The sequence below is a fragment of the Dermacentor andersoni genome, chromosome 2, assembly GCF_023375885.2.
Source record: "Dermacentor andersoni chromosome 2, qqDerAnde1_hic_scaffold, whole genome shotgun sequence".
Classification (NCBI taxonomy): Eukaryota; Metazoa; Arthropoda; class Arachnida; order Ixodida; family Ixodidae; genus Dermacentor; species Dermacentor andersoni.
In genome coordinates this window covers 236,041,087-236,060,966 of record NC_092815.1, presented here as the reverse complement: position 1 = coordinate 236,060,966, position 19,880 = coordinate 236,041,087, and the positions used below count along the sequence as shown (strand labels likewise).

Sequence of the window (19,880 nt, the reverse complement as noted above, 5' to 3'; positions counted from 1 at the left end):
GCGGTGCATAGAGCGAAGCTAGAGTACGGGCCCTGGAGATCAATAACCGGTGCTGAGAACAATTTTCTTAATTTCATGAGTGATGCATTCCGATAAGAAGGTATCTGTCCTAATCTGTTTTCAGTTAGAAAAACTATCCTGAAAAAGAGCGTGGGTAAGAGCACGAGAGGCACAAAGCAAAAGAACTTGTCTCATGCGACTGTTCTACTTGTGCCAACATCTTTCTTCTGGCATAGCTTTTCCAACATGAAACTTCACTAACTTGCTCCCGTAATGAACTTGTCTTAAATTAAGGTGCCAAAACATGAACATGCCAGAATGACAAAGCTACTAAATAAGGTTCAGCAGAAAGCCACATAGGCACATCTTACTGTTGTAGAATGGAGGCCATGCTTTCAGATGATAACTTCATTCAGTCAAGGTTTCCATTTCAGTGATTTCTAAGGACATTTAGTGGCTAGTTATGATAAGCATTTATGAACGAAATCCCACAAGAAGCCTGCATGATACTTTTACGACGAAGCATATTAGCCGTCATACCGTATGTCAATAAGCGTGGCATGCGATGGCACACAGGATGAATGTGGCAGAACAAAGTCACAACAAAGGCCACACCTAGTGCTTGCAACTGCCACCAGGTGGCACCAGAGATATCATTCCCTGCAACAAGCACTAGACTCGGCATGAGTGGCAATAACAAATAAAATAACTTTTCCATCTTCATCCCAAGGTAGCGAGAAGATGCAACATGGAATGTATACCGGACGTTACCTTTGGCATGTTGTTACCCAGCACTGCATGATGACATCCAAAGTACAGTAGAACCTTGTTGATACGTTCCCGTTACATACGTTTTCCTGGCTCCAACGTTTGCAATTAAAAACACGAAAAATGATCCAATAGAGCTATGCTAATTTTTTTCTTTATCGGTTCATACGTTCTTGGAAAACAATTTATTAGCACCAACGTTTAGTACGTCACCAAACTGTGATCGTATGGCACGTTTCCTGGCCGCTAGATACCGTGTAAACAAGAAAAAGCACGAGGCATGCATTATCAAGAACAGTGTACACCTGCCTGCCACGACAGCTTCACTGTAATATTCACCCGGCCGTCTCACATGAAAACGCCGGTGTGCACACAGTTTTGTCGCACACGGCATTCACAGCTATCCCCGCCAATCCTATTACGATGGCATCTTTGCCTATCTGTTTCACAGTGCGTGGTGTCATCAGAACCATAGCACACGCTTTTAATAGGCAATAACCTAAACATGCCACCATTCCCTGCTGCAGACTGGGTGGCACGTGTAAAAGAAAAGGTGCGAGGCGCGTGCAATCAAGCACAGTATATAGCTGCCCATCTTTCGTGAAAACAATTGCGCGCAGTTTCTTATTCCGGTACCAACAAATCTCCGCCCGGGTGGTCGCAATCCGCATTCACAGCTACTGCCGTCAAACCTATTGCGATAAGCATCTTCACCTATCTGTCTTACAGTGTGTGGTGCATAGTACCATTGGTATGCCGTACTGCCCGCCTTTAGTAGGCAATAATCCAAATGCAGCGCCATTCCCTGTTGCAGGCAACGCGACGTCGACATCACGTTTCGCTTCGGCAGCAACCAGCATCGCCCACCAGCACGATTTTGTTTCAGTTTCCCATCGCCCTCTTAAAACGCCACGCAACAGGAAAACAACAACACGCATCTCGGGCCTCCGGAGCACCAACATCTCGACCCACGTCGGCGCCTCGTGCCGCAACAATTTGCATGACTCATCTTACGTTGATGTCAACAATAGCTGAGTCTGTCGAATTTTTTTAGTTAGTTCGGATCATACCTTTTCCCAGTTAGTAAGCTTTTTCTCGCGGCTATTTCCAAAACGAATGAACGAGGTTCTACTGCATTCAATTTTATAAACCACACATTATGGCTGCAGTACTGAATGTGCTAACAAATGACACAGTAGCAGGACCGGGCCCATACTACTGCTGCAACTACTACTACAAGGGCATTTTGCTCCCCAAATGTTTCTAAGCTGGCTGAATGTATTCAGCACAGCTACCTGATGGTGCTTGTGAGCAACTACATGGTGTGGGCGACCCACCAGGATGCGCTGCACCATCTGGCCGTTGTGTGCCAGCTCAGCAAGGGCCATGCCATGCGGGGGCGGCTCCTCCAGCTGGGACGTCAGGACCTCCACCACGCAGCGCACCTTCTCGTGCTTGGGCACCCGCACCCGGTGGGGTACCGGATCACCCCCACCCAGGGGCACGTATGTCACCTCTGCATGCACAAGTCTGCAGGTCACTTTCAACTACCTAGGCGCATACAAGGTACTAAATCTTGCCACTGCTCCTAATAACAGCCAAACTGTGTGCTTCGACTAACAGGCTCCTGCGCTTATTAATGACCATAGTTACTATTGTACCTTACAGCTTTCCACAGCATGATGCCTTCACAAGTGCTCAAGGTAAGCAATATTTTTACGCTACTAGACAAACATCCCTCTTCTGTCAACCTCTCAAGCTTTCTCTGGTCTATGCTTTGATATAGGAAGATTAAGCCTCTATGCCAGTCGCTTGTGGAGTTCCAAACTAGCCAACAAGCAAACTACACACCCAGCATACCCCACACCCAATGTGTAGGTGCCAATGCAGTCACTCTAAACATATGTGCAATGAATTCCCCAAAAGTTGCAAAGGGAGGTCCTTACCGATCTGCCTCTCCATAGCATGAGGCAGAGGAAGGGGAAGGTACATAAACGGCTCGTAGGTCACCGACACGTGGCCACACTCGGAGCACACCACCTGCAACACAGCAGAACAGAGAACACAGCTGTTCTCACAAACGCCTCGGAAAACAACACCTGGCACAACATAAGGTGTTGGTAAGCTGCACAAGTGTGCCAACATGTCCCACCAGCATTTTTACTTTCCAAACACCAACTGGGGCTTCACTGTTTTTAGTGAAGGAACACTGAAGTGAATAGTGAAAGTAACGATACACACGTGTGGCTCTTCCCTTCACAACAACAGAGGGCCTTCATGAAGCATCCACTGCGCAGCATGAGCACAATGCGAACAATTCTGCACTAACATGCCACACTGAACTACTTATCGGCGCCTCACCCTTGGTTCTAACTTGGTCTCCACAACTGTTGATGCCACTTCCCCACATGTTCCATATTGGCACGTGTACTTCTTTTTCGGGCGACCACTTTTCACCGCCTAACAAATGTTATTGCACAGTGCAGGACGCACCTGCCTGCATCGGAAGTTTCTCTAATGTTATCGATGGTTCTATCCACTCTCTGTTGTCACCGAACCTTGTGTCATCTGATTTCATGTATGAGTGACGCGAATGGAATGATGCTACGTGGAATACCAGCCCGGCGACCGTGTTTTGGTTTGTTCCACGATACGCTGACGAGGACTCAGTGAGAAACTAATACGTCACTATTTCGGGCCCTACAAGATCATCCGGTGCATTAGTGCACTCGACTATGAGGTTGTACCAAAGCATTTTGCTATCACAGCAGCGCCACTCATGACCTGGAATAGCACGTGTTGTAAGGCTTAAGCCATTCTACCAGCGCTAACAAAGTTTTGGAATTTGCATAGCTCAACTTTGGACTTAATTTTTCGACTTTCCCGCTGCTGCTGCTGCTGCTGCTGCTGTGGCTACTGCTGTCAAGCAAACCGCGTGGGAGAGGGGAGGGGGTGGTCCAGAGCATGTGTATACATGACAGGGGCGATTCAGTGAGGAAAGGCAGCACTAGAGACTCGTTTTCACCTCTTCGCGTCGAATGTGCACAATGCCCTCTGGATCTCCCTGGCCGTTGCCACATTAGCCTCTCGACAGCTGTAATTATCCATTACTCCCCTCGGAAGCATTGCACAAGCTGCAGCGCTTCCCTTTCTACTAATGTGCGAGTCCAGAGGGGACATAGGTAGAACTGCAGGGAGCAGGGAGGAGAAGAGGCAGCTGCCTTACAAGGGAGGGAGGGGGGGGGTGACGTGAGAAGGCAAGCAAACCCTACTACTATTCGATGGCGGTAGTGTAGAAACTGGATAAGCTTAAGTTCAAGGTACGGAACAATACATTGGTGCTATTTATGAAAAATAAGCACCATGATATATGTCAAGTGGACAAACTACACAGGGCATGCAGAAGCAGAGCCGCATTAATTAAAGCGCACTGCAGGGTCCAGGCGACACTACGGAAGCAATCGACCGCCAAATCAACACTTCTGTGCCCAGCACAGTATGGCATTGCGATGCCATACTGCGGCTATGGCATTGCTAGAAGTAGTAGATTTGATCCCAACTGCAGCAGCCGCATTTCGACGGGGACGAAAAGAAATTGCACAAGCATTTAGATTTTGGGATATGTTAAAGAGCATCACGGTGTCAAAATTAATCCGGAGTCCGCCACTACAGCGTGCCTCATAATTATATCATATTTCATAACCTCTCAGAGGTTATGAAATATCGCACACAACGCCTCAAGCAAACACCTCTCCCTGCGTGTTCTGTGTACTACGTAGACAAATAGCACTGGTGTCTGCAAGGTAATGTTAGGTAATGCAAGGTAATTTTAGTCTAACACCATTCTGGTGTTAGACTAAATGTTGAACAAATTAAGCTTAACCGTAAACATCACCGCTAATTATCGTCAATCAAAGCACAGCACGAAAAGCTTCGCTTACATCGATTCCCACAGTGCATGGGGATCTGCATATATTTTTTGGATTGTGTTACTTTGAACTTTGCTTCTTTGTTGTTTTGTTACTTCTGTTTAATAAATGTCCTTTTTGTTTCTCGTTCTCCTGTTATGTTTGTAGTATCGGAACGATGCTTTCTGAGAGGGCAGCATTGACAAGTGTACTTCTTTATCTTTTTCAAGTGAACGCTTTTCACCGCCTAACAAATGCTATCGCACACCGCAGGACATGCCTGCCTGTATCGGAAATTTCTCGAAGGTTATCAATGGTTCTATCCACTCTCTCTTGTCACCGAACCTGGTGTAATCTGATTTCATGCACGACGCGAGTGTTGTGAAACTTTCTGGAAGTCAGGCAGGCACCAGCGATTACTCTGGAACCTTCGATGACTGATGTATAAAAGCTGACATGCTTGACCAAACTGAGCAAGTTTTCGCTGATCGCCAACTGTGTTCACCGGTATCGTTGTTCTTTGAGTGTAGCCTGTTTTTGAGGGCACAAATCCACCCAATAAAATGCGAGTTTCGTCATTCACAGTTTTGCTGCCTTCTTCACCGTCACTACTATGCGACAATATCTTAACTAGAGCACTGCGTGGGCCTGGGTAACCAATTGTTGACTCGGGCTTGGGCTGTGCTCGAGCCTAGGAGCTTCGGGCTCAGGTCAGGCCTGGGCCTCAGTCGGGCCTGGATTAGGCCCGAACATGCTATTTGCAACACCACAAGACTGAAGACTATAAAAGCTCCAGCCCAATGCAAATTTTAGGTCAGTGGTGTCTGTCAGTTTACGGGAAAGTCGAGGCAGGCAAGCCACGACACAGCAGCTGTATGCTGCACAGATTAGTTCATATTAGCCGAGTTTCACACGCCCGAAAGGCCTAGGAAGATGATGGCAAAAATCTGCCAATGGCATGGCCTGCTTACGGTCACGTGTCTGAGTTAGCAAATGGAATTGCACATCGGGACAACTTTTTCGTGGCCTTTTTCTTCATAGCCTTTGAAGACACAGGTAGTGGTGGCGCGAAAACTAAACGAGAAGAGTGGCTTTTTCAAACAAGACCAAGATGGCTGTGATCATAAACTTAGGACGGCAAGTGCACATCACGAAAAAAGGCCCCTTTTTGCCCATTTATCAGTAAAAATGCAGCTCGCCAACGTGATACAAAAAGGGCATTACGACTAAAATACTGCTCTTTGATGCGTGCAACTTTCAGAGAAAATTTCTTATATGCTGCACAATCCAAAAATAATTAAATTATGGGGTTTTAGTGCCAAAACCACTTTCTCATTATGAGGCCCGCCGTAGTGGAGGACTACGGAAATTTTGACCACCTAGGGTTCTTTAACGTGCACCTAAATCTAAGTACACAGGTGTTTTCGCATTTCGCGTCTCCTTGGACGCGATAAAGCGTCCAAGGAGACGAAACAGAACAAGACCATAGCTTTATTTTTTTATGCTTGAAATGGGCAAGAGCTGGCAGCCTGCCTACGGAGTGTAATGGGGTTCGGTGGGGAGGTGGCTAGGGCTTGAATGATATTCCAGTGACCTTCAATCCAAAAAGCGCCCTTTGATTATAATGCATGTTCGAAGAGGTCTCCATCTGCTGCAATGCACATTTGGCATCTCACAGGAACATTTTCCGAGGCGTTCTTGATCATGCTATCAGGGCTAGAGTTGCAGACTTGTCTTATTTTTTCTTATAGGTTCTCTGATGTTGCAGTTGGTGTCCGGTATGCTTGATCCTTGACGTGGCCCCAGAGAAAGAAATCTAGGGGAGTTAAACCTGGCGACCGTGCCGGCCAAGCAATGGGCCCATGCCGTCCAATCCACTGCTGCGGGAATACTTCATGCAGCCATTTGCAAGCTTTGCTGCTGCCATGCACGGGAGCACCATCATGCTGATATCAAATATCCTTGATCCTAGCCAATCAAACTTGGCAAAGAAAATCCTCAAGAGCCCCATCAAGGATGTCGTTAATGTATCTTTCGCCTGTAAGAATGTTATCAAAAAACAGGGAGCCAATGATAGTGCCCCCGTAAATTCCACAGCCACATTAACAAACCAATGCCATTGGTGATCTGTCTTCAAAACCCAGTGAGGGTTTTCGTCGCTCCAATAATGAGCATTGTGGATGTTCACTTGGGCATCACGTGAGAAGGTAGCTTGATCAGTCCACAGTATTTTGTTGACAAAGCCTGGGTCCTCTTCCGTCTTGATTATAATCCAGTTTCCAAAGTCCTTTCGAGTTTCGAAATTGCAGGGCTCCAACATCTGCTGCAGCTGCACGTGGTACGGATGAAGTTGCCTCTTCTTAAGTACTCTCCACACTGAAGACTAACACTGCAGCTTCAGCACCCCGACTACGAACACTTGCACGTGGGTCTGAAGAATACTTTGGCAGAATATCTGTCTCCACGTCCTCGCCCAGGATTGAAGATTTATGTCGTTTCTCCGTAGAAGTCCCAGTCTGTCACAGCGTTTCATATGCACGCGCAATCGTCATTGAGCTTGGACACATACCTGGATGCCAGCATTGAACTAGCTCAACTGCACGCCTTCTATGTCCACTTGACGCACCTAGAGCAAAAACCATATCCGCTCTTTCCTCATTGGAGTAAGCCATATCTGCTGCTCAACATTGGTCACAGCCAAATAGCGCTGCTGTGGAGAACACGCAGGGATACGGGTGCCTGAGGAGCACTGGATATATTGCAGTTCGCTGGGATTGGTTCAAACGAGGTACCGTATAGTGGGGAATATAGGTCGAGGTTTTTTCCAAAAGATATTACTAAAAGGTCACCCCTCAACTTATATACCTGCCCTTGGCACAACATGAATAGTCGTCTGGCAACATGTAGGAGCGCAGACCTTTCGGCATCCACATCATTACCGCCCCCTTGGTGACCGTCGCAGCCCAACGTTTACCGACGCCATCTTCCCTTTTTGTGCAGCGATCGTTCCTGGCGTTGCTAATTTCCCGAGAACCGGCAAAATGAGTACGAGTGCTCGACGTCAGTTCACCGCGGCATTTAAAAAGAAAGTTATCGAATGTGCTGAAATGCATGGGAACATGTCTGCCTAGCGGCAATTTGGCGTGTCGGAAAAAAGCGTCCGGTACTGGCGAACGCAGAAAGTCAAGCTGTCTGCCTGCAACGTGCAAAAGACGTCCTTTCGCGGGCGCCGCGCGGTGCACCCGGAGCTCGAAGACAAGGTAGCGGATTTCGTCCGCGAGCATCATGCCAGATCTTTGCCAGTGACAGCGGAACTCATCCGCATCAAAGCTATTGAGATCGCCCGAGAATCCGGACTGCCCAAGGAACAATTCAAGGGCTCCATTTACTGGGTTCGTCGCTTCATGCGACGCAAGGGATTCGCACTCCGACAGCGCACATCAATCTGTCAGAAGCTGCCAGAGGCATACGAAGACAAGCTAGTCGAATTCCAGAGCTATGTTATCCATCTCCGGCAGCAGCATGGCTACATGTTGGGACAGATCGGCAATGCTGATGAAACGCCGGTGTGGTTCGACATGCCGTCGCCTACCACAGTGTGTGAACGCGGCGCAAAAGAAGTCAAGCGTCTTTCTACGGGAAACAAGCATTCGCGCTTCACGGTGATGCTCGCATGTACTGCAGACAGCAGTAAGCTGCCTCCATACATAATCTTCAAGAGGAAGACGCTGCCGAAAGAGGCTTTCTCACGGGATGTTGTCGTTCGCGTGAATGAAAAGGGCTATGTGGACAAGGCCCTCATGCTCAATTGGATTAAGACCGTCTGGAATCGGTCACCTGGCGCACTCCTGCGGCGTCCGAGCATGCTCGTCTTGGATGCCTTTCGCGGGCACTTGACCGCAGGTGTGAAGCAGGCTCTCCGCGACGGGAGGACGGAACTCGCCGTCATTCCGGGAGGCATGACGTCAACACTTCAGCCACTGGACGTCGTGCTCAACAAGCCCTTTAAAGACCGTGTCCGTGAACAATATAATCAGTGGATGGCCGGTGACAACCCAACGACCCCAACCGGCCGGCTGCACAGGCCACCTCTCTCCACTGTGGCCACATGGGTGTTGCAGGCTTGGCACTCGCTGCCCGACGATATGGTGGTACGGGCATTCAAGAAGTGTTGCATTAGCAACTCCTTGGACAGCACCGAGGATGACATGTTGTAGGACGCAGCCAGTGATAAGCAGTCGTCTTCGGACGAGAGTTCAGACAGCTCAAACGAATGATCAGGTGACGAGTCTGGCGGCACCACTGAATAAAACGAAGTTTTGTGCCTTATAATTTTTATGTTGACTTCTTTGCTTCAATGTAAGGGGGTCGACCTATATTCCGCCTCGACCTATATTCCGCATTATACGGTACATAAGGTATGATCTACATCCAGTAAACTGGAACAGCCTGCAAGCGCATTCTCTCAGGGACTGACGTGCTGGTCACGGTGCACAAGTGCGAAGCCAGACATGGACAGCCAATACTGCAACCACGAAGCAATGCGCATGTGCGGGGTGTGAGATCAAAATAGAATGTCTGGTAGACAGTAAATGTGAGAAGGAGAGCAGACGGGGCCAGTGCAAAAAGAGTCATCATCTAAAGAAGACATGCGTAATCTTCCTTGAATATAGCCAAGGTTTTTCTTTATCATTAGTTAGTTTTGTCCCCGTCTGATTCATCCGCTGTTATTCGAGCCATAAGGTTTAAAGTTGTAGCATCATCATTCAATTCGAAAACTACTACAAAGTGATTTGTGTACAAAGGCAGAATTGTAGCAGCCGTCATCGCCTTCCATCATTCGCCCGCACTTCGCCCTTTCCTTCTTTCAAGCAGAATCAAAATTCTGCTTTCATCTTTTCTTTTTCGTGGCCTTAAGCGCTTTATCGCTTCAGCAACGCTCGGCCAGCAGCACGCACTTGCGCCGTCATGCGACAAGAGCCGCATGCCCAGATACCTACACCAGGCATAACGCCCTGTCGTGGGCCAGTCTTGCTGCAGCCGACCCTGTTCATCCATTGCACGCTTTAGAGCAGCACAATAACAGTGCGCAATCGCCCCGTCACATGGTATTTTTTTCATATTCCCCGAGCTTCCTACGAGCTTTCTACCAGTCCTACATCTTCCGTAGGAATGACGTCGACATGAGGTTCCCAGATTGCCACGTGATTGCACCATATGCGGGGGCAACTGCGCAGCACTGGAATCAGAGTCCGGCTGAACGGTGCAATGTCATGGGAGGGATTCCGCGAATAAATCCACCATTATGATTGGCCGAGACACAGTCGACAGATTAGGGAATATGTTGACTGTGTCTCAGCCAATCTTTTCTTTTCATACAGTGAAACAGTTCTCATGTCATGTTAAGAACGCCTCAGCACTACAAACTAATATTCTGAAATCTGGGGATTCTTGGATTTCCGTGTATCCTTCACAGCAGCGGAAACAGTAGGCTAGCAGACGACAAGGCGCAAAGAGCTGATGCTGTGGTGCACAGGTTTGCAAAACCTGAGACGATGCCCAATAAAGAAGAAACACTTCCTTTTTTTTTTTTTTCTATTCCGGAGGCGCCGACACATCGGGTTTTGCCAGTGCATGCTCCGCCCAGGCAAGTGTTGCCTAGCCATGTCTTTTCCTTCATTCGCCCTTCTTTCTGCGCACGCCTGTTTCTGTGGCCGTACTAGCCACACGTGCCCAGAAATGTAACCTCTGTACTCACAGGGACGCCACACAGTCGCTCTTTCCACTTTCCCGAAGGTGTCGTTTATACACACTTGCGCTTTGGAATAGCTCAGGTGTCTGCCTAGAGTGAGACAGTTCAGGTGTCCACGGCAAGGAATGTGAAAAACAAACAAAGAAACATTGCACTTTGGAGGTGACACGAGCTTCCTTTTTGTCAGTAGTTTTCTCCGAGTCAGTGCCTGCTTTGCGGGTGGACTGGTTAATTTGGGCGCTTTCACTGTACCACCCTTTTAGAAAAACAAATGATTTTTGGCGGTCGCACGTGGCCCGTCATATAGACATTTGACTGTAGTATTGAGGTGTTGCTAACATGACACGAAAACTGAATAATGGTCGTTATTGTGAAACATTTGGTAGTAATCTGCAGTTCATAGCACTGAAATATTTTTGCACTAAGCTATAAGCAGTCAGCAGAGGATTTCTGAAAATTTTTTTAATGTGGTGTTCACAGTAACGAGATTTTACTGTGTAAGCCATACGCATTGTGGGGAGCACATGCACCAATTCCTCACACATACTCCCGTCGGCACAAGTGAACGTTAAGGACGCTTTGAGAGCTGATGGGCAGGCACAAATAAGATGCACTACGCCCTCTCACGGTTTCCCCGTAGTTCTTGCGATACGCACACCCCTTTTCCCAGACATGCGGGAAAGGAAAATGTATCCAACACGTGAAGAGGTCGTTACCCTTGCCAAGATAAAGACATATTCCCCGGAGGAGACACTCTCTCTCTGGAGCCCCGACCTTGGAACTGACCAACGACCTGACGTCAACCTTAAGTATAACTGCCGCAACCTGTAATGACCTCGCTCTCTATCACGCGCAACAAGGCAAACCTATTTATGATTTTTTTTACAGAGTGGACCTTCCCTCTGCAAGTGTTACTTGTTGCTTGCAGCAATAAATATTGTTACAGCCTTATTCGTACAAACCTAATGCAGCTGTGATTACCTGTGCCTGTACAGGCAATACTACGTTTCGTAGTACAGGGAGTACTACAAAACAACTGTGTGTGTGTGGCCAGCTCCAGAGCTCGCCTCCAGACGTAGCCACACACTATATGTACGCCCACAGCGTCTGGTAGAGTTTCTACAGCAAGATGAAGAAACAGGCTATTCGGTTGATGTCCAGCTTAAGAACTTTTTAAAGCACAACGAAAAGATAAGCAATTAGAGGACAAGGCGCTCTAAAGCTCCCTGTCCTGTTATTTCTCATGTCTTGTCTTTTCGTTACGCATTAATAAGTTCCTGTTAGCAGTTCCTACAACTTCTAAAGTAGTTGACAGTACTCCACTTTAAGCACCTATTTGTGGCACCCAGAACATACTACCGCTTTGGTGCCCAGAGGATACAGGCTATACTTGTGAGGGGGGAAAGCACCTTGGCCTTTATGAATCAGTGCACTCACCGTGCTCCGGAACTGGCCCTGGAAGGTGTCGACAACCACGGACTGGTTGCGGGCTGTGTACTCATCCCAAGCCTCCTGGGCACGCCGCTCCTGCTCGTCACTTTTCGGTCCTTCATCCAAGCGGGGACGCTTGGCCAGTGGGGGTGAGCAGCGGCCATTCACTAAGATGCCCTCCTGCACAGAGGCAGATAATAACGAGTGCTTTCTTTAACGACTTTCATACATGCTCAAATTTCTGTCTGCGTCACATTACCATTTCGATCGATCCCGTCGACCCTGATGAACCTTGTACTGACAAAGGCACTCCAAGCCAATGTGGCACTACTTTACGAATTGCGGCATCCAGGCGCTGCGTGCACGATCACCGAATTGGGCCGACGTCGCGCAGCGTTCGTAGTGACAAAGTCCACTTCCACACTAGCTGGGGCAGCCTGTCCATGCAGTGCTCGGCGCAAGTTGTCGCATGTTTGTGTGTGTTCATGTGGCTTCCCATTTCTGTGCTCGGCACTGCCTTTTGCGTCTTCCTGAGAGCCAAGTGGTGCGAAGAAACATGGCTAGTTTCTTTGCTCTTCATGGTGATCTCACAAACACGGTGGTGCTCTTGGCAACTGTATACAGAGATGACGTCACTCTTGTACAACTCCAATCTGATCACCTCCAAGCATAGTACGAGCCAGGCATTATTAGAGATTTTTTTAAAGCCACTCTAAGCTTAATAAATTTCATTTTTTTTACTGAACGAATATTTCTGACTATCTTTCAGTCCCCGTGAGGTCCAGAAAATTTGTCAGCGACTGTATTCATATACTTCCCCAAAAGGCAAATCACCAATAGAGTAAGCAGTGGTGGTCCAGCCAGTTTAGGATTTGGAGCAATCTTTAGAGCAGGAAAAATGTTCTGGAGCAGTTAAGGAGCAGCCACACCTGCATTTTGGAGCAGTTTCGGAGCAGGAAAATTGGTGCAGTACAGCAAAAGTAAAAAGTAAAATTGGTGTAGTACACTCGGAGTAGTACAGCAGTAATCTGCAGCCATTTGACGAAGCTTGTAATTACTGTGCCATCAGTAAGTGCTGCTCAAGAGTGAAGCGACACAAAGCCAATAGTGGCCAATTCAGCTTGCCTTCCCATGGACGGTATACCATGCACGGTATGCTACAAGCATTGTTATTTGGGTAGGCAAGGAACTTAATCTTGTAAACAATTAAATCAAATTCTGTCGCCTAATAAGAACAAGACAGATGTAAAATTACAAATGAGCTAGAACAATTTGTGCCATGAGGCACAAGACAACAAGTGGTGGCAAATGTCTTATGTGCATTTCAAATGACAGATGTGCTTTGATACGCTTTACCGCACTAGACAAAATGTGTATTACACCCAAAAAACAATGCTAGAAGCTCGACAAGAGACTATGCATCTATGAATGTCGCAAAGATGGTGATGGCGATCGCGAACAACGTTCGTACCATCCCCTACACTCGCTTTCGTTGTGAGGCAGTTTGTCAGAAGTCAGCACTTCGTCTGTCTCATTCACGTCCCGCTGTCCAGTGCTGTTACTCGTTTTCTTCAGCGGCGAATAGTTTTAACGAAAAACACAGCACCGAACAGCAAGAAGCTCAGTAGCGAAAGCCGAAGTAGCTAGTCCTAGCGTTGCCACTGTGGTGGTTATGGCTGCCAGCAAATCTCGATGCAAGAGCGCCTGTTCGAGGCAGCGAGATAATCAATGTGGCGGTGGTGGTGGCTTCGATCAATGCCGTTTCAGACTGTGGTCATAGCAAAAAGTCCAGAGAACCAGACGGCGAAGGGTTCTTGCATCCAAACTTTCAGACGTTTTTATAAATTGACTCTATGGGCTATCATGGTGGTGCCGCAAAGGTGTCCGGATTATCGGCATTTCCGGAGAATCGGTCGTTGACTGTAGTTGCATAGCCCTATGGAAAACATTGTCTTGCCATGAAAACGCAAAAATACGTAACTTTTGCGCAGTTGGCGCAAATGGCACTGAGTGGGCAGAGGAGCAGGCAAGTCAAATTGCAGCAAAATGGCACAAATGGTGCGTTTGTACCACCACTGAGTAAGAGAAAATCACAGGTTGGGTTTCGTCTGTCATATTAACTCTTGCCATACAGTGTCTATTAGGCATCGTTGGCGCGCTAACGATGGCTGGAAACGCGCTTTCGAGACCTTCCGCGCCGCTCACGGACACACTGCACTATCGGATGCGAAGGAGGAAAGCTACATTTTTGTTTTCTAAGCAGTTCGCTTTTTACCCCCAGGCGGTGATTTTTGAATGAGCTCCGAAGTTCTCGCGATCGTCAAAGTAGAAAGCAAAACTGGCTGCCCACTATCAATGGATTGAAACACTGGTTTCGAGACCTTCTGCACCGCTCACAGACACTCTGCGCCATAGGACGCGAAGGGGGAGAATGAAATTATTGTTTTCTAAGCAGTTCGCTTTTTCCTCACGAGGCGTGGGCTTTTCAACGTACTCAAAAGTTTCACGATCGTCAAAGTAGAAAGCAAGAATGGCCACCTACGAGAACGGCACGCATGCTTCAAAAGATAGCAGATCTCGTGATTCTGCTGCATCTGCAGCTGATTTTATCGATGGATCGAGCAGCAGCGAGTCTGAGGATGCTGTCTTTTTGTCGGAATACAACTCTGAGAGTGACGACGACGCAAGCCAGCCCAGAACATCAGCAGCCGCAGCCCGGCATGCCAAACTGTAGTGCTTGCACTTTAATTTTTTTTCTAAGATAGTGCCTATTAGATAGCAATACATTCTGTATATCCCATACATAATCTTTGTTACACATTTTTCTTAGTAGATACAACCGTGTCTTTAGAAAATTTGTTCGGTTTTATCCTACAACCTTGATTCTAAGAGAGGGGGAACCGAAGGGCTCGATTTGTTAACCATGACCACATAAAGCCTACAGACAACAAAGCGAACGAAGGCATCGGGGAAATTAACTGTGGTTGAAATTGTTGAAACTGCAAGCAAATACACGCAAGCAAATACAGCAAATGCTTAACCACAGATAGGAGGAGTCCACACACGATGTGCTCGATCGCCGAATCCGAGGGGCTGATATGCGAAATGCTTAGCCACAGATAGGAGGAGTCCGCGCACAATGTGCTCAATCGCCGAATCCGAGGGGCTGATATGCAAAATGCTTAGCCACAGATAGGAGGAGTCCGCGCACTATGTACTCGATCACCGAGTCCAATGCACCGAAGTGCAAAATGCCTAGCCGCAGGTCCAGAGTACTCGGGCAATGTGCATGGTCGCAGGTCCTGACGATAGTGTACCATACCATATTGACTCACATAATAGGCGCACTCGCATAATAGACGCACCCTCAGTTTGGTCGCGGAAAATCAGAATTTCTTATTTCCATGCATAATAGGCGCACCCCGAACTTGGCACTGTGATCAGTACTGCATTTACACAATTGCAAGCCCACGCCCTCCTCCCCCTTGTGGGATTCTCACACCGTGCTCTTGGGACAAAGGAACAACACAGTAGTGTAAACAATCACAAGGGCATTTATTGCACCTTTCATAGATGAATGCCTGACAGCCGAGTTGCTATCCACAAAACATGCCGATGGGCGCGCGACATATCTAGAAGTCCGACTCACCGCAACCGGATAACGAGCAAATATGTTCGCCCCATGCTGGATCCCAACGCCTGGTCGTTCGCGTGTACGGTCACGCGAACGGTGGCGCGTTCGAAGGCGGCCACGCGAGACTGTCTCGCAGAAGCATGGATCGGCGCACGCGCGGGACGTCCGCCGTGCTCGCTGGCACGGAGCCCAAGAGAAAAAAGAGCCTTCCTTTCTCGCGCCCAAGTAACCCCGCCAGAGGCGACGTTAGCAGCGCAACACTCGCGCCATCTCTCGCACTGCGCCTCAACCACTCCGACCGCCGCGGGCGCCAGGCCACGCAGTGAAACCGCACTGCAGAAGACAGGAGCTATGCGGAAAAACAAGATATCAGGGGACGCGTGAGAGTCACGCATTCCCACACCCTTAATCTCGGGTGAAAAAAAAACATGCATGCACATTCCACAGCCCAAGCTTATTAACGTATTTCCTGGATTACTAGTCCTCATTAGTGTTGCTACCGTCGCAGCTGCTGAGGACCCACAGCACATACAACATTGCGAAAACCAGTTCTTCCATTAACCACCGTTAACTACCGTTACCCCCCTCCCCGAACCGCCGCAAATCGAGCGAGCACGACGACCTAACGCAGATGTAGAAACCAAAAAAGAGTAAAAAAAACACATCAACGGGCGAAAAATAGTTCTTCCATCAACTATCGATAACACCCCCACCCACCCCCCTCCAAACCGTCGTGCAGATGTAAGTTTTTTGCTACCTTCGCTGAGGCAGCTTGGAAAGCTGGGCGACTCTCGGAGGCCGGGTGACTTGACACAAGCGACAGTGCCATCGCCATCAATGCACACAGGCAAAGAAAAGAAAAAACCCTACATCTCGCCATATTGCAAGCGCCGTGCAGTTCGTGTGGTCGCGTGTTCCGCAATGGGGAAGTACGGGAGCTATACGGCTGCATTCAAACTGAAAGCTGTGCAGTATGTACTCAAGCATGGGAACCGTGCTGCAAGCAGATATTTCAATGTCGGAGAAACAAGCATTCGCTACTGGCGAGGTCAGCAGGAAAAACTTGAGGCCACCAAGAAGTCGCAACAGGCCTTCCGCGGTGCAAAGTCTGGAAAGTATCCACAAGTGGAAGAGCAACTCGTTCAACACATACGGGGCCTTCGACAGGATGGTTGTGCTGTGTCTCTCGACATAGTGCAGATTGAGGCTCACAGAACTGCCCGAGCGCAGGGCATCGAAGTGAAAGATTTCAAAGCAAGCTCCAGATGGACAACGCACTTCATGCGACGCCATGGACTTACCCTGAAAAGGCACACAACGTTGTGCCAGCGCTTGCCCTCAGCATACGAGGACAAGGTACTGGAGTTCCACCGTTTTGTTATACAGCTCCGGCAGCAAAAGAACTTCATTTTGTCCCAGATTGGGAATGCAGATCAGACCCCCCTCTGTTTTGACATGCCGAGAAATACAACTGTAGAGGGGAAAGGTGCACAAAGTGTGCTTATTAGAACATCTGGCACAGAAAAAGAAAGATGTACTGCGATGTTGGCAGTGACTGCAGATGGGCGCAAACTACCGCCTTATGTTATTTTTAAGAGGAAGACGCTCCCAAAGGGAAACTTCCCTCAAGACATCTAAGTCAAGGTCCAGGAGAAAGGTTGGATGTCCGCGGAGTTGATGGTGGACTGGGTCAAGACCGTCTGGGGCCGGCAGCCGGGCGACCTGCTGTATCCGGCCATGCTCGTTTTGGACAGTTTTCGCAGGCACATTGTAGAACGTGTACAAGAGAAGTTGTTAGAGCTGCGCACAGATATTGCCGTGATTCCGGGAGGCCTCACTTCAGTACTGCAACCTATGGACGTGTCCTTAAAGAAGCCTTCTAAGGACAACGTTCGAAGGCTGTACACTAACTGGATGGCTGGAGGACAGTGTCAACTAACTCCAGGTGGCAAAATTAAGAGGTCACCTATGGAAATGTTGTGCAGATGGATCGTGGAAACTTGGCGAGAGATCTCCGATGACGTCGTCAGGAAAAGTTTCAAGAAGACGGGGATCTCCAACACACTGGATGTGAGCGAAGACGACATGTTGTGGAGCTCGGACAAAGAAGACGAGTCTCCACTCGGCAGAGATGAGTATGTTCTCTCCGACTCGAACTCTGAATAAGGGAAGGAGAGTAGCATCTATGACATGTCTTAATAAATTTTACGTGTGTGCAGTCGACGTCTCTCGCCTGTTCATTAAAAGGTAAGTAGGTAGCTTTTAGTTTTCCTATTATACTGGATTTATTGGTAAATTATGTGACAGTAGCCATATTCCAGACATATGTTTAAACTTAAGGGGGGGGGGGGGGGCGGCCTTCGAAAACCGAAAAATCGCTAAAAAGTCGATTTTTGAGAAACCATATTTTTGGGTTGTATGTCTCATGAACTACCTGTTCTGTAATTATCAGCACCTAATTCAACCTGCTCCCTTTGATGCCGCGCCGCCGCGCTCGCATCGTTGTTGCCCCTTGCTCCGTCCGCCTCAACATGAGCTTGCAAGCTCCTCATCGCCTTGCGCTATCTTTTAGATTATTTTCTCAGCTTTTTTTTCGCTAGTTCTTTGCTGCACGCGATGCTGGCAAAGCCCAAGACAGTGCAGATGTTCGGTGCGCGGGAGTGCGATATGCGTCTTGTACGAGCATCAACTTCCGATCTTCCGCAGCAAGTGCCGACTGCGTAGACGCTTTTCAGCGGCGGAACTGTACTGTCGGCTGTCGCCAGTCGAAAATCCGACACAATGAGTGTGCCTGGAGCCACAAGAGTTCACTAAAAGCTCCGCAGGAGCTTACTAATAAAGAAATACATGTGTTTAACTTTAAGGCCTGTTTTCTCGGAATGGATTTTTTCGCTAGTAGTGGTGCTGGAGAAGGCGACATCTCAAGAACCGCTCTTCAGATTTGTATGCCGTTTTTTGTTATTCTGTTCCTCAATGATTTTGGCAGGAGGTAACAGGCTTCTTTTTTTGAAAGCTGGTGCAGTTAACTTATAATAAGCAATTAATTTTTGATGAATGTGGTCATTACTGGCTACATCAAATTCAAAGTTAGTTAGTTAGTTTGGGTTTATTGGCACAAAGGCAACTAAGGCCATGCTGCGCCAGTCACAAGACAAAATAAAACGGAACGTTAGGGCAGGTAAACCTGCATTACATTATAGTTGGTGTAAATAACCAGTTTTTTCTAAAAAGTAGAAGAGGTTAGCAAATGGCACTAGGGGGTCATCTGCTGGTAATAGGGCAGGGTGTAATGGAATGTGCAAATTATACAGGCTGTGTAAAAACCTCCGTCTCAGTGTATCGATGTGTGGACACGTTATCAGGATGTGCATGACTGTAAGAGCTTCATTGCATTTTTTGCAAGTTGGCGGGTTTTCTTTTCAGAGATGGAAATTGTGCGTCAGATGTGTGTGTCCAATTCGAAGTCGACACAAGGTCACCTCGTAGAATCGTTGCTGGTGACTACATGATTTCCACTCACCAATTACAGGTTTCATTAGATGAAGCTTGTTGCCTAAACAATTGTCCCAATCGCGTTGCCATTTTGACGTCAAGGCCTTCCGAATCGCATTGACACTGTCTTTATATGGGAGTGCTGTATTTTGAATGCTTTTGTACGCTGCCATTGATGCGCATCTATCCGCTGCTTCGTTACCCAATATTCCAATATGGCTTGGTACCCAGCAAAACCTAATTGATCTGCCGTATTTGTTTGACGATAATGCGTTCAAAATATCGCCTAACAAGGGTTCACTTTGGGATTTCATGTGTAGAGCCTTCAGTACGTTTAATGAATTTGTGTATATGACAGTGTTTTCAAGTTTGTCAGCAATGATCTTTTGAACTACCGTCCATATTGCGTACACTTCGGCTGTGTAGACAGAGGCATGCTGAGGTAGTTAAATACTTGTTTCCCAATTTTCTGTTACGGCCCCCACACCCACGTGTTTTTTCGTTTTAGAGCCATCAGTATAAAATTCCATGTAGTTTATATACTTGTCTTGAAGAGCGCGGAATTCTTGCATAATGTGTTCATGTGATGTGTCTCTTTTCTTTAAATGTGTTAGTGTCCAATCACATAGCGCTACGAAATCACACCCCGGGGGTAAACTTTCTGGCTTTCTGGCAACCTGGAGGACTTCGCGGGGGATGTCCTAATCGCGACAGTATTCCTCGTATCGCAGGATAAGCGGCCTAATCATGCTTGATTTATTTGTATAATGTAAGGGTGAGCTGCACTGTGTGACGATGTTGTAGCATATGTGTTGTGGTGAGGATCGGATTCTGAGTATGTAGGAAAAAGTTAGTAGCACTCTGCGATGCTGTAAAGGAGGCTCATTACATTCAA

General features: G+C 47.8%; 1 protein-coding gene across 2 annotated transcripts in view; it reads right to left on the bottom strand.

The window, feature by feature from the left end:
* LOC126539919 (ubiquitin carboxyl-terminal hydrolase 11-like) overlaps positions 1-19,880 on the bottom strand; it is a 205,799-nt gene that overhangs the window by 118,466 nt on the left and 67,453 nt on the right. For both annotated transcript variants that reach the window (XM_050186737.3, XM_055075713.2), the window contains exons 7-9: positions 11,866-12,039; positions 2,715-2,808; positions 2,106-2,284 (exon numbers count right to left, since the gene is read on the bottom strand). In XM_050186737.3, the coding sequence (XP_050042694.1) occupies positions 2,106-2,284; positions 2,715-2,808; positions 11,866-12,039 (447 nt within the window). The remainder of the gene's footprint in view (positions 1-2,105; positions 2,285-2,714; positions 2,809-11,865; positions 12,040-19,880) is intronic.